At 35.7% G+C, this 13,606-nt stretch overlaps 2 protein-coding genes across 2 annotated transcripts in view; one reads left to right on the top strand and one right to left on the bottom strand.

Annotated features, from left to right (window-relative positions):
• LOC133529085 (uncharacterized) overlaps positions 1-13,606 on the bottom strand; it is a 75,867-nt gene that overhangs the window by 50,077 nt on the left and 12,184 nt on the right. The window lies entirely within an intron of this gene.
• The window catches only part of LOC133529080 (calcium/calmodulin-dependent protein kinase kinase 2), a 305,137-nt gene continuing 303,496 nt past the window's right edge, over positions 11,966-13,606 (top strand). The window contains exon 1 of the mRNA XM_061866700.1: positions 11,966-12,280. Coding sequence (XP_061722684.1) covers positions 12,251-12,280 — 30 coding nt within the window. The 5' untranslated portion in view covers positions 11,966-12,250. The remainder of the gene's footprint in view (positions 12,281-13,606) is intronic.

Here is a 13,606-nt window from a genome sequence, read left to right as displayed (position 1 = left end):
TTAATATACTTTATTGCACACCTCAATACAGAAACAGTACAAATAATACAACACATAAAGAAGAGGTAAACAACAAAATCATAAATCATAATGAATCATAGTAGAAAAGCCCGTATTTCTAATTAAGACACTGATACTTGTTTTAACTATTAGATAGTCTGTTAATTACACTAAATGTCGCAAGCAATTGATAAATGATGTCCAAACTATTATAGTTTTTTAATGACGCCCCGTGACGAATTGACGTCACCCGTCACTGAGGCTGTGCAGTGGCAATGACGAATGACAAAAAAATGGCAAAGTTCGAATTGGGTTCGTAAGCGAAGGGTTCCGCATTATTAGAATATGTCAAGTTTTGATAGGCGGGTGCTCACAGAGCGAGCACACGCGCGCGCCGGGGGTTGCGTGTGAGTTTTCCTCGCTTGAGCGAGCTGCCTCGGCCGAGGCACGTCTACACACTGGCCGTTTTGTGCGTGAGAAAATTGCCTCGCGCGTATTCTCGCTCTGTGTGGACCCGCCTAATGACTATCTCTGTTTTTATTTGTGTTTGTAGACACTTTATGCTATATTATCACACGTTTAACCGTTATAGAGATACAACGAAAAATAATTTAAAAAAATGCTTGCTCAAGCTGTATCTTTTACTGAGGTGTGCCAATAAAGAGTATTCTATCTATCTATCTTCTATCTTGTTTTATCCCCATTTCTGACAGAATGTAATAAATAAAACAATAAATATTACAAGTTAATTTTACACAGACCTGGACCAAAGACCTGGTCTTATAGTTAGCTCGATAAGGTTTGTATTGTGAGTACTAGACTCCAATAAATACAAGATATAGTTATATAAAAGTATAGAAAACATCCAGAAGTCAGGAACAAATATTTGTGATAAAGACATAGATAAATGGCGTTACCAGGATTTGCATCCAAATGTATTTTCTTGTGTTTTTCTTCGAACGATTGATAATACAAAACAGTGTCATTATAGCGGCAATAGAAATATATTCTAAAAAAAATACAGTCCCCAGCAGACAAATGAACGTCGGTCATCGGAAGTTTGACTAGGGTTCAATTTGTTACCTTTCAAGTAATACGGGACCCTAAAGAACTGTTAATCTAGCGTGTAAGGTATAATATTATAGAAGTTTTTTTGAAGACTGCTCTTTACTTCCTACAAATATTAAAGCGAAAGTAACTCTGTCTATCTGTCTGTATGTACCTTTTAACGCGTACACCGCTAAACCGATTTAGATGAAATTTGGTATAGAGGCACAGAGATAACTTATAAAATGATCATCGTCATAATCGTAGAGTAGGTTATTTTCCTTGCTTGCCTCTATCAATAGCTATTCTTAATTATGTATTATACAGGATGATTTTGTTATCTCTGACCAATCTCTGTAGATCATACTATAAATACAAAACCACTCTGTATTTCGTTTTTATTTTTATCTTTATTTTTTTTATTGAGCCACTAAACCTACAGGATGATTTTGTTATCTCTAACCAATCTCTGTAGATCATACTATAAATACAAAACCACTCTGTATTTCGTTTTTATTTTTATCTTTATTTTTTTTATTGAGCCACTAAACCTACAGGATGATTTTGTTATCTCTAACCAATCTCTGTAGATCATACTATAAATACAAAACCACTCTGTATTTCGTTTTTATTTTTATCTTTATTTTTTTTATTGAGCCACTAAACCTACAGGATGATTTTGTTATCTCTAACCAATCTCTGTAGATCATACTATAAATACAAAACCACTCTGTATTTCGTTTTTATTTTTATCTTTATTTTTTTTATTGAGCCACTAAACCTACAGGATGATTTTGTTATCTCTAACCAATCTCTGTAGATCATACTATAAATACAAAACCACTCTGTATTTCGTTTTTATTTTTATCTTTATTTTTTTTATTGAGCCACTAACATATTTATTAAGACGAAATCGCCGTTTCAAACATCAGACCTCATTTTACCCAGTATTTGCGTTTTTTTTTTGCCTGTTGTTACCTGGTTCTATTTTCCTTGAAAATTCATTTGTAGTTTTACATGTATTTAAAATGTATAATTGTTGGTGCAATAAAGAATATTTACTTACTTACTTACTTACTTACTTACTCTCCTCCTCAGTCAACATAATTGGGTACTTCACACGTGTCGAATATTATAACAAAATTTAGTTAAATGGAGAGAATATGAACGATCCATTATAAAAAAGTAGAATTTAAAAAAAATATATTGAGATTATAAAAAAATACAAGGCTCCAGTCTCAAAATAAAATTTGTTTTTTGTCTTTCAAAAATAGAAAAGTAAATGGTACCATTTGATTTTTACATTTTATTGAAAAATAAATTGTATGACAAGTATACGCATAAACGCAATATTTCAGAGTCAAAATGGCAATTTCCTTGATTTTTCATACATTTAGGACAGGCTTATATAATGTGACGTCACATCACCTTATCATTTTGTTAGAGGCGTTTCAATCGTCGAGTGCGAGCGTCAGACTTTAACTCTCATTTCTGACCTTCGTGTTGCTTAAATGCCATGAGTCATATATAGACATTTGATCCTCAGGAAAATCAAGATCGTTTGACATTATTTCCAAAAAAACTGTCAAGCAGTCGGGTTTTTGTTTTTATAATTAATTTACTTGTTGAAGTATGAAAAAACAACACTGCTGTTTGTTATTTTATGTCTAACATTATGTAGACATAAAATAACAAACATCCTTCCAAGTGACACCACAAGCTATCTCATCCATATCACTTTACCAAGCAATCGCTTCTCTACTAGACTACGTGCTTTAGACTCCGTTTCAGGATTATCTCATTTAGTTTTATAATAAAAGAATTACACATGCACTTACAATGTGAAACATCTAAAAAATATTGAAAGTGATCTCATGCAATAATTAAACACATTTGTGTAGAAGTAACCGTTTCATAATAGAGATATCCGATAACTATTCAGTTAACAAATTACTAAGCCGTAAAAAAAAGGTAACATTGGTTATAATTAACAGAAGCAGCTAGATTCGGGCTAATGTCACTTTGACGTTAGAAATATCACGATAGGTCTTACTGGGATCTCAGCGGAATCGAAATAAACGTAAATTTTGACATGTCGTTTAGTTATCAATATTTTGAAGATCTTTCCAAGATCTTAAACATGTCTTAATCATTCTTTGAATCGGGCCGAAAGTAACATTTAGCCGCCTTTTGATCTGTAAAATACCACTAAATTCCATACACACCCTGCTTGTTCTCACCTGCCTTACACTTATTAGGTAAACAAATGCCATCTTATGTATGGCCTTAATATGGCTATCACCAGTTTGACACTGATTTATTAGCGTATGCGTAACTTACTTTCTATGGATCTCGTTCGTACTCGCATATTAGTGCGAGCGAGATGCATAGAAAGAAAGTTACGCAGACGCTAGCGAATATGTCAGTTTGACATTGTTAAGGCAGTCGTGGTAAGACTACTGGAGTTTTCGTATTATGCTTCAATACAGATCAACAATGTGTAAGATGGCTTGTCATATCAAAAGTGTGATTAAACTCGGAAAGGTGCCATTGTGTCAGTCTCTTCTTCTTCCTCGCGTTGTCCCGGCATTCTGCCACGGCTCATGGGAGCCTGCTATATTCTACTCAGAATTAGCAGAGGGAAAGCGGAAGCACGGCGGTCAACACCTTCGATATAAGGACGTGCTAAAGCGCCACCTAAAGGCGTGTGCGATCGATAATGCACGTTGGGAGGAGCTCGCTGCGAAACGGTCATCTTGGCAATCTACCATCTTCGAATCTACCAAGTCGTTTGAGGAAAACCGCCTCGCTACATTAGACGTAAAACGCCAACTACGCAAGGATAGACCTAAGCCTTCCTATGTGTATACATACAACGCGGCCGGTCAACTATACTGTTGTGAATGTGAAAGGGTGTTTAAGAGCAAGTTTGGCCTGGCCAGCCACATAAGAGCTCATAAGAGGAAAAACCCTTGATTGCTGAGGTCGCGCCGAAATCGATGTGGAGGACTATACATGATCTGTACCTACCTCTCTTATGTATGCGTAGCGGAGATCAAGGCTGTCCCATCATTTATCTATTATCAATAAACCCGCTTCGATCGGAAATATACCGCAATTGTTGTCTAGTCTAGTAGATAAATGATCTGTACCTCGCTTGTGTATGTGTAGCGGAGGTCAAGGTTGTCCCATCGGTTATCTAATATCAATAAACCCGCTTCGATCGAAAATATACCGCAATTGTTGTCTAGTCTAGTAGGTAAATTATCTGTACCTCGCTTGTGTATGTGTAGCGGAGGTCAAGGTTGTCACATCGGCTATCTAATATCAATAAACCCGCTAAGATCGAAAATATACCGCAATTGTTGTCTAGTCTAGTAGGTAAATTATCTGTACCTCGCTTGTGTATGTGTAGCGGAGGTCAAGGCTGTCCCATCGGTTATCTAATATCAATAAACCCGCTTCGATCGGAAATATACCGCTATTGTTAGATTATTAACCCGACAATGTCCCGAATATGCGAACGTCGTCAAAACAATAATGTGAGCAGGGCAGGCAAGTAAACGGCTCGATTCAAAGAATGAAATACGATAACGATAAGTTCTGGTTTAGATAAGTTCTCAGTTAGATATCGTTTGTATGTCGTAGATAGATCTTATTGGGATCACAGGCTTCGAGCAACGCCGGGAAGGGAGACGGCATTCGTACTATTTCCCCTCTGCCGAAGCATAGGTACAACTGTACCTATGGCGGTGCATGTGGTGACTCGTCCGTACACAAAAAGAGATCGAGGTGTGCAAGATTTGTCATTGACGTGTGTCATTTTTTATGTATTTGTGTCGTTATTACCGATTGGATTTTGTATGTAGTAAGTGAGAAGTGCGAAAAAATGGCAGTACGATTTGTACGGTGACATATCGCTTGAGCTCCTCCCCTCCGACGTGTCGGAAGCCGGTGTTGCTCGAAGGATCATCATGGAAATAAAAGTCAATTTTGACATGTCGTTTAGGTATCGATATTTTGAAGATCTATCCAAGATCTTAAACGTGTCTTAATCATACTTCGAATCGGGCCGAAACACTGGAATGCTGAAGAGTCCGCAGCACGCTCGGTTCTTCATACAAACGTAGTTACTCTCTCATTTGTAAGGCAACAAGTATTTTCTAAAGTAATCGTTCCGGCAAAAAGTAAATCCCCCCCCCCCCCCCCCTTCTAACTTTTGAACCATGGGCCTAAAAATATATGAAATAAATCTCGAAACAAAAGCATAATAAATATGTTCAAAAGAAAACTATACCGAAAAGCGCTGCGAAGGTACCTACTCCCTTATACTTGTAATGTACATGATACGTACTAGCCCCAGTTTAGCCTATTTTGCAAGAAAGATTCCTACGGAACCCTACACTGAGCATGGACCGACATGCTTTTGGCCGATTTTTTCATTAAGAGTCTCACTCACGAACCCACCGTTGAAAATCGATCCCATAAAATCGAAGTTATGCTCTCAATTCACCAATTGCTGACATTTATTTGTCGTATTACAATTTATGGGATCGATTTTCAACGGTGGGTTCGTGAGTGAGACTCTTAATGAAAAAATCGGCCAAGAGCATGTCGGTCCATGCTCAGTGTAGGGTTCCGTAGCAATCTTTCTTACAAAATAGGCTAAACGGGGGCTAGTACGTATCATGTACATTACAAGTATAAGGGAGTATAGTTTTCTTTTGAACATATTTATTAAGCTTTTGTTTCACGATTTATTTCATTTTTTTAGACCCATGGTTCAAAAGTTAGAAGGGGGAGGATTTCTTTTTTGCCGGAACGATTACTTTAGAAAATACTTATTACCTTATCAAAAATGGTTTTGAAAGACCTATGCAACGATACCCCATACCATTGGATTACAGCAAAAAAATAAAAACATTTTATTTGGGAGACCCCAAAAAAAAATTTTTTTTGCAAGTACCTACTTTTTTTTTCTCGTTCGGTCGCTATGCATGATTTTGACAGACAGACGGACATGGCGAAACTATAAGGGTTCCTAGTTGACTACGGAACGCTTGTTATTATTCTCATAAATCCGAAATTTTGCTCGTGGATAATTTTAGGCGTTGGAATACTTACCTACTTTACAACTAACATTAAGAAAAGTCTGATTTAAAAAAAAATGTTGCGTTGAATTATTTTATATGGTGTGGGAACTAAAATCGACAATGATGCATGGCTAGGAAAAAAAATGATTTTTCCTTTGTATATGACATTTATTTCGTTTATAGTTCAAATAGTAGTATAAAAAACATAATTAAAAATATTTTCTTAAGTAATTCAATATGTTCTTAGAACACAATTTCAATCAATCAATATGTTTATTTGTAAACACAGGTAGATAATAAATAATAAGAATAATAATAATTGAGCCTATATACGTCCCACTGCTGGGCACAGGCCTCCTCTCATGCTCGAGAGGGCTCGGGCTATAGTCCCCACGCTAGCCCAATGCGGATTGGGGACTTGACATACACCTTTGAATTTCTTCAAAGGTAGATAATAGGTCTTATAATTATAGTAGCGTAAATTTTTGTCTAATAACTAGGTATTGTGTTATATAACCGCAAAAGCAGCGCTTATAGTCACGCACATAGCCAATAATATAGCCGGTAGTACATTAAGTAACGGACAAAGTGTCTATTCTAATTAATTAATTATCACACCCAAAATTCTTAATCACCAAATTCCATTACCAAACATCATATCTCCCGCTGAAATAAATTTCCAATTTCGACTCTATGCCGTTACCAATAGAGTTGCATTTACAATAGCACTATACCTAAACAAAGGAAATACTCAAATTTGTGCCGCATGAGTTCAAAAACAGCTTAAGGCTCTGTAGGTTCGTATTCTCATTCACACTGAGCGTATGGGCGAGATGGAGGTGCGTGGATATCATGTTTTTGAATTTTTATTTGTTCAGTTTTAGAAACGAAAATATTAATCGATGAGTTCCCTCAAAAAATATGCGCATATTAAGAATCTATTTTATTATTTTTAGCTTTAAAGTCAAAGTCAAAATATTCTTTATTCAAATAGGCCTAGCAACAAGCACTTTTAAATCGTCAAATTTTACAAATATCATCTTAATCTAAATATCAGAGCAATTTATTGATGCAGTTATTATTGTTCTAAAAAAAAACATTGAACTATTATAGATATGGTAAATTTAATAATAAGAATTTCACAAAAGGATCGTCAAACATCAAAATTGTATAAAAATACTAGTCTAGAAACTTTCTAGAATAAAATCTAAATGTCAAAAAATACGGTATATATATACATTGAATTACGGTATATATATGCTTTTGTGCATAAACCTGCACTGGTTTCATGTGCAACTCTTTCGCCCTCCAGGCAATACGTTTCTGGAACGATCTCCTTCTCCCAATACGACAAGCAAAAAGCTAATTTTCCTTACGCCAATCACGTAAATACTTTTCGGACGTACAACAACGTTCTAAGACAATATGACGTTTTTAAATGGGTAGGTACAATATTTCAAACATATACAGGGTGACCTTAGCCATTGGACAAACCCTTAAATCCCACGTGGGGTTACTTCTCAGGAATGCTCTGACGCTAATAATATATTTTTAAATTAGAACAAAATATTTAAAAAAAAAATCGAACAAAAGTTATTTGCCATAATCGACAACAAAAAGAAACACACTGTGTTTATCTTTGGCAGTATTTTTGACAATTTGTTGGAAATATTTGATAATGATGACATTTTTCAAAAGTCAGAAGCTTATTAGTGTCATAAATAAAATAAAAATTCAAAAGGGTCGAAGATGGTCCCATACTATTCTTTAAGGATATTACCTTAGGAGCTACTAACACATACAGGCTGCTCCAAAGTAAAAAATGGTAATTTGTTAATTTCTTCGAAACCGCTACACCGGCTGTTATGATACTTTGTACACTGGTTCTAATCCTTATGCATATGTACATTTCGGCTTTGTCCAATGGCTAGGGACACACTGTATATATTATATACATGCGAATAAATAATTAATAAATATAATAGGACATTATTACACAAATTGACTAAGTCCCACAGTAAGCTCAATAAGGCTTGTGTTGAGGGTACTTAGACAACGATATATATAATATACAAATATTTATAAATACTTAAATGCACAGAAAACACCCATGACTCAGGAACAAATATCCATGTTCATCACACGAATAAATGCCCTTACCAGGATTTGAACCCTGTATGTATGTATATATGATATATGTATGTATTATAATATTTTCTTTTCCGCACCAATTGTAAGTTTCTGTTTGGCCCAATGGTTGACTGGTAGAGAATGCCTTAAGGCATTAAGTTCACTATTTGTACTATTTTTGTATTGCGCGATAAAGGTTAAATAAATAAATAAACTGCTACAAATTTTTAAAGTGCGTTTTAACTTATGTTCGTTTTTTTTTATGGAGCGAAAGTCAAAAAATCAGGATTCGAATCGCTGAAGCCTCTAGAGAAAATCCTTAAGATTGCTAATCTTTTTTTTTGCAACCGTATTGTTATCTAAAAAAGCGGTAGGATTTCTGAAAAACTCCGTTCTCTGAACCTATGACAACTTAAATGATAAAACGTTAAATAACATTTTGAAACAAAGGAAGTACTGTTCATGTGTCGTGATTTTAAAAACAGCTTAAGTGACAAAGCACTAAGTATAACACTTACGACATTCTGTAAGAAAGGAAGTACTCATGTCTCGTCAATTTAAAAACATCTTAAGTGACAACGCTTTGAGCATATAGTTACGACATTTTGGAAGGAAAAGTTTGGATTATTTCGGAAGGGCACATGGCGACAGCCTTTTGTCTGAGAATTGAGACAATTATCAATCAATTAATCAAATTAATTGATTATATGTTTGAATTAAGGTGGCATTCGGGTTGTGATTTCTGTTACAGCGTTTGCACATTGTGAAAAACAGCTAGAAAATGCCGTATGACATCAAGTCCTTTTTTTTGCATTAACACTGCAGCAAACAATAATTAAACGTATCAAAATATGTCAGGCATGTTTTATAACAACTTATCGTGATGAGAGACGAAACTGGGTTACACTAAATAGAATCAAATCCGATGTCAGCTGCTGCAACCATAATATCCATAAATGGAGCTATAAGCCCTCACCGAACTGCAACTGTGGCGCACCAGATCGGACAACCGCGCACATCGTGGGGGAATGCCCCATGAGATGTTTTCTGGAGGCATGAAATAACTGCCCGCGATAACTGCGGATTCCAGGGAATGGCTATCAAACTTAGATCTTAAACTATGACTATAATATTAACGTTACCTTTGTAAACCTGTACCCCTAGTGTAAATAAATTCGATTTCGAAACGTGACGTACGCGTTTGCGTTTAGTCTCATTTTGTATTGGATTTAGAAAGAGCGCGCCAAGCGGGACGTTTTGGAAACTCAAAATCCTATACAAAATGAGACTTAACGCAAACACGTTCGTCACGTTATGATGTCGATAAAATTTACACTAGGTGTACTGTACCCCTAGTGTAAATTTAATCGACATCAAACGCGTACGTCACGTTTCGAAATCGAATTTATTTACACTAGGGGTACTGATTTAATTTTATTTTTCCAATGTAATAATATTTAATACAAGTATGTTAATAGCACCAATCATGGGACAATTAAGAGAAAATTTGGAGTATATTTGATATTTCAGCGACATCTGTAAAATTTATATAGGGACCGTGCGCGTTGGAGGGTCTGCCAGCTTGTGGCCTGAATCGGAACCATAAACATGCACATACACGTCACGTGTTTTCTTGTGCATAGTAGGTTCTGCCATCTTGTGGGCTACATCGGAACAAAAAACATCACATTTACGCCTCGCGCCAAAAATCTGACGGCTCCTGTGCTGCCTCCTACAGTTCATGCACGCTCCCTGTAGCTTTATGCTTTAAAAGTTGAACGTCCAATTCGTCCTTTATGTTTTCTATGTATTTGATGAAAGCTACTGCAATTGGTTTAAATATTATTAACCAATTAAAACTATGGTTTTTTGCTCCAGTCATGGGATGTATGGCGCCGTTAATTTTCAAACTAACAAATATCAATGAAAATTTAAACTTAAGCAGCTCCTTGGATCTTGTTTATGGTAAAATGTTGCCAGCAAATAATAACTGATGGTAAATACTTGTTTTACAGGATTTGTCTATACCATCCCATTACCGGTGCCTGTTCCATTATAGGGGTGTTTACTATAATGACTTGTTATTGTTATTAAGTAAAATGGTATTATTATGTTACCTAAAACTCTAGAATAGGATATGTAGAATATGTAGTGTAGGATATGTATCTAGAGCAGAGCCCAACTGGGGAAGTACCTCCACCTTACAGAAAACAGCAGCCAAATAACACTAGACCCTACTCGTAGTGTTGTGTTCCTGCCGGTGAGTAAGGTTGCCAGAGCTCAACGAGGGGGTTTAGGGTCGGCAACGCGCATGTAACTCCTCTGCAGTTGCACGCGTATATAGGCTACGGAGACTGCTTATCATCAGGCGGGTCGTATGCTTGTTTGCCACCGTCGTAGTATAAAAAAATGTAGAATAATAATATTGTGTGCCCTTACAGGGTGTCATGATCTAACTTTATATAATGTAACACCTATTATGTACATGACAATACAGTATTGAATAAATTGAAATTGAGTCTGTGAACTTCGCGATAAACTTAAAATGTAATAATATAAAATACTTGGTTGAGTTATAAGTAACAGCGAACTCACATTTACAACAACCTTACTATTAGCACTTAATTCATTTATGCCAATTTCCACCATTATGAATGTCTTCCAAAAAAAGAAACTACACAAAACAAACTATCTGACTACCTGCTGTTCACAAAATTTTACGAGAATCGGTCGATCTGGATATACGCAAGGTTATACCTATCTCATCTCCTAAAACCTTAAAGCCAATTACTTAACTTCATTATATGACCTATGTACCTAAAAATAATAATAATAAAAATCTATAAATATTTAACATAAGACTCATAACCTGTGTGTCTGTGTGGTGGTTCGATTTACGTACAAAAAACAATTTTGTATCAAAGTAACACCAAAATAACGTTTTTTGCGTGGTTTCTGTATGAAACATAGTTTTTCTATCAATTTAGCGCAAACTAATATTCGAAAGTAGATAGATGCGCACATATTTCTATAGTAATAGTGTGTAACGACTTCATAAAACGCAATCGTTTTTTGTATGGAAAGCGACCCACCTTAATGAGTGTTATGTTAAATATTTTTGCATTTTAATTATTATTATTTTTAGGTACATAGGTCATATAATTAAGTTAAACAATCTGCTTTAAAGTTTTCGGAGATGAGATAGGTATATCTTTTCGTCTTTCTTATCTTTTTTAATTTAAGTTTAATATATAATGTCGTTTTTATTGAAAAAAAAAAAACAGCTTTAATAACATTAAAATAAATTAAAACCCCCAAAATTTTCTTCTGGCCGAACGCATTTTTTCTAAAAAACGTGAAACTTTTAGAAGGGAATCTAATCTAATCGCTTCTACAGGATGCCTGTTTCAAAAGTTTGGAAAATTTAGCGGTTTTTGAAAAAAAAAATGCGTTCAGTCAAATTCAAATTCGGCAAATGAAACATCAGGTCTAAATTCTTGAGGGTTTCAGGTCGTTTTGGTCCGGAAATACCCCAAGCGGCAGTTAATTCCACAGTTTAGCTGTGCGAGGCAGCAAGTTTCTGCTGAAACAAACAGTTGAGTTATTCAGTTGATCTTATTGTTAACATGAAAAGACGAATTTGTACCCACACCTGTCTCCAATTTTCACCGAAACACCTTACCTCTAATATCACTAACATAACTCACCCGACAACTTTTTCAGTCTCGATTATCGCCTGGAGCTTAAAAAAACAAGGCCACGCCATTTAACACCGTACCGCGTTGCCATGGCAACGTACCGGCGCGCGCATCAGTCTATACCCAACTGAAAGAGAGACCAGACGTCTCGCGTTCCAAATATAAACAAAAACACATCGTTTTAACGGCATTTTTCGAAATTCGAACGTGATCGGAATTGTTAAAGACGTGTGTGGTATGGACGCGAGTTTGTGAGTGTGTGTGACGTGTAATGTGTTACGGATGGCAGAGGATGTCAACGGTGGTGGTTCGGTATGTATTTAAGTCGATGGAGCTTTTTATATGTAACTTTGCAAATGAAGCTTGACAATGAAAAAATTCAAGTAAACTTACACCTTTTTAATGGTTGGATAATCAGTATCAATATTCGATGGTAGCGGAAATAAGAACGCGCCAAAAGTATCTGCCGCCCTCTGCCTAATAAAGTCTAAATGTACAATATACTTAATAAGTACAATGCATTACAGTACTTTTTATTTTTATAGGTGTACCTTACATTTAAAATCAATATACGGTCACGTCTGAAAATATCGATACGAAAAAAGTGCCAATAATTTGTATACACGACTTTATTGCCCATATATTAAGGTAGTGTATACATATTTTTGGTACATTTTTCGTACCGATATTTTCAGACGTGACTGTACAGAAACAAAAAACCGAACAAGAGTGAGTTGGACTCGCCCATCGAGGGTTCCGTACACAATTAACTTATTCTTTATATTTAGTTTATTATTTTACAAATTTATAGTTTTCAGATTATTCCCTGTACTTGTAGTGTCAGACGATATTACTTGCCAAATTTCAAAGTTCTGGGTCAATGGGAGGTACCTTATAAATTTTGATACCCTTGAGAGTGTCGAAATATACTTTTACAGTACATAATGGTGCTGCTTTCCCGCACGGGTGCTGGAATGAGCACTTTCCGTGCATATGTCGAAAGTTCAAAGAGCCGGACCGATCCCAATAAGGCCAATAGTTTACCGTTTGGGTTGGAAAGTCAGACGGCAGTTTTCGTAAAAACTAGACCCCAGGCTCCCATGGGCCGTGGCAAAAACTCCGAGGCAACGCGAGGAGGAAAAAAAATAAAGTAGGATGACGACAAAGAAAAATAAAAGTAAATATAAATCGGTACCCCTAGTGTAAATAAATTCGATTTTGAAACGTGACGTACGCGTTCGCGTTTAGTCTCATTTTGTATTGGATTTAGAAAGAGCGCGCCAAGCGGGACGTTTTGGAAACTCAAAATCCTATACAAAATGAGACTTAACGCAAACGCGTTCGTCACGTTATGATGTCGATAAAATTTACACTAGGGGTACAGTACTAAGTATAAATACGCAACGCACATACATAGAAATATATAAAAGTATTAGATACACTTTAATTGTTGTTCATATAGAAACATTTCATAATTTTTATAGCATTAGGCTGAATATACTTTTGATGCGTAGACCGCTACTGTTGATGCTGCATGAACTTGATATTATAGCAACTTGTCCAATTATAGGAACTTGTCACATTATAGCAACTAATCAAATTATAGGAACTTGTCATACTATAGAGACTTGTCAAATT

This window comes from Cydia pomonella, chromosome 20 (assembly GCF_033807575.1).
Source record: "Cydia pomonella isolate Wapato2018A chromosome 20, ilCydPomo1, whole genome shotgun sequence".
NCBI classification, from domain to species: domain Eukaryota; kingdom Metazoa; phylum Arthropoda; class Insecta; order Lepidoptera; family Tortricidae; genus Cydia; species Cydia pomonella.
Note: the sequence above shows the minus strand (reverse complement) of the source record. Positions and strands in the feature narration are given on the sequence as shown.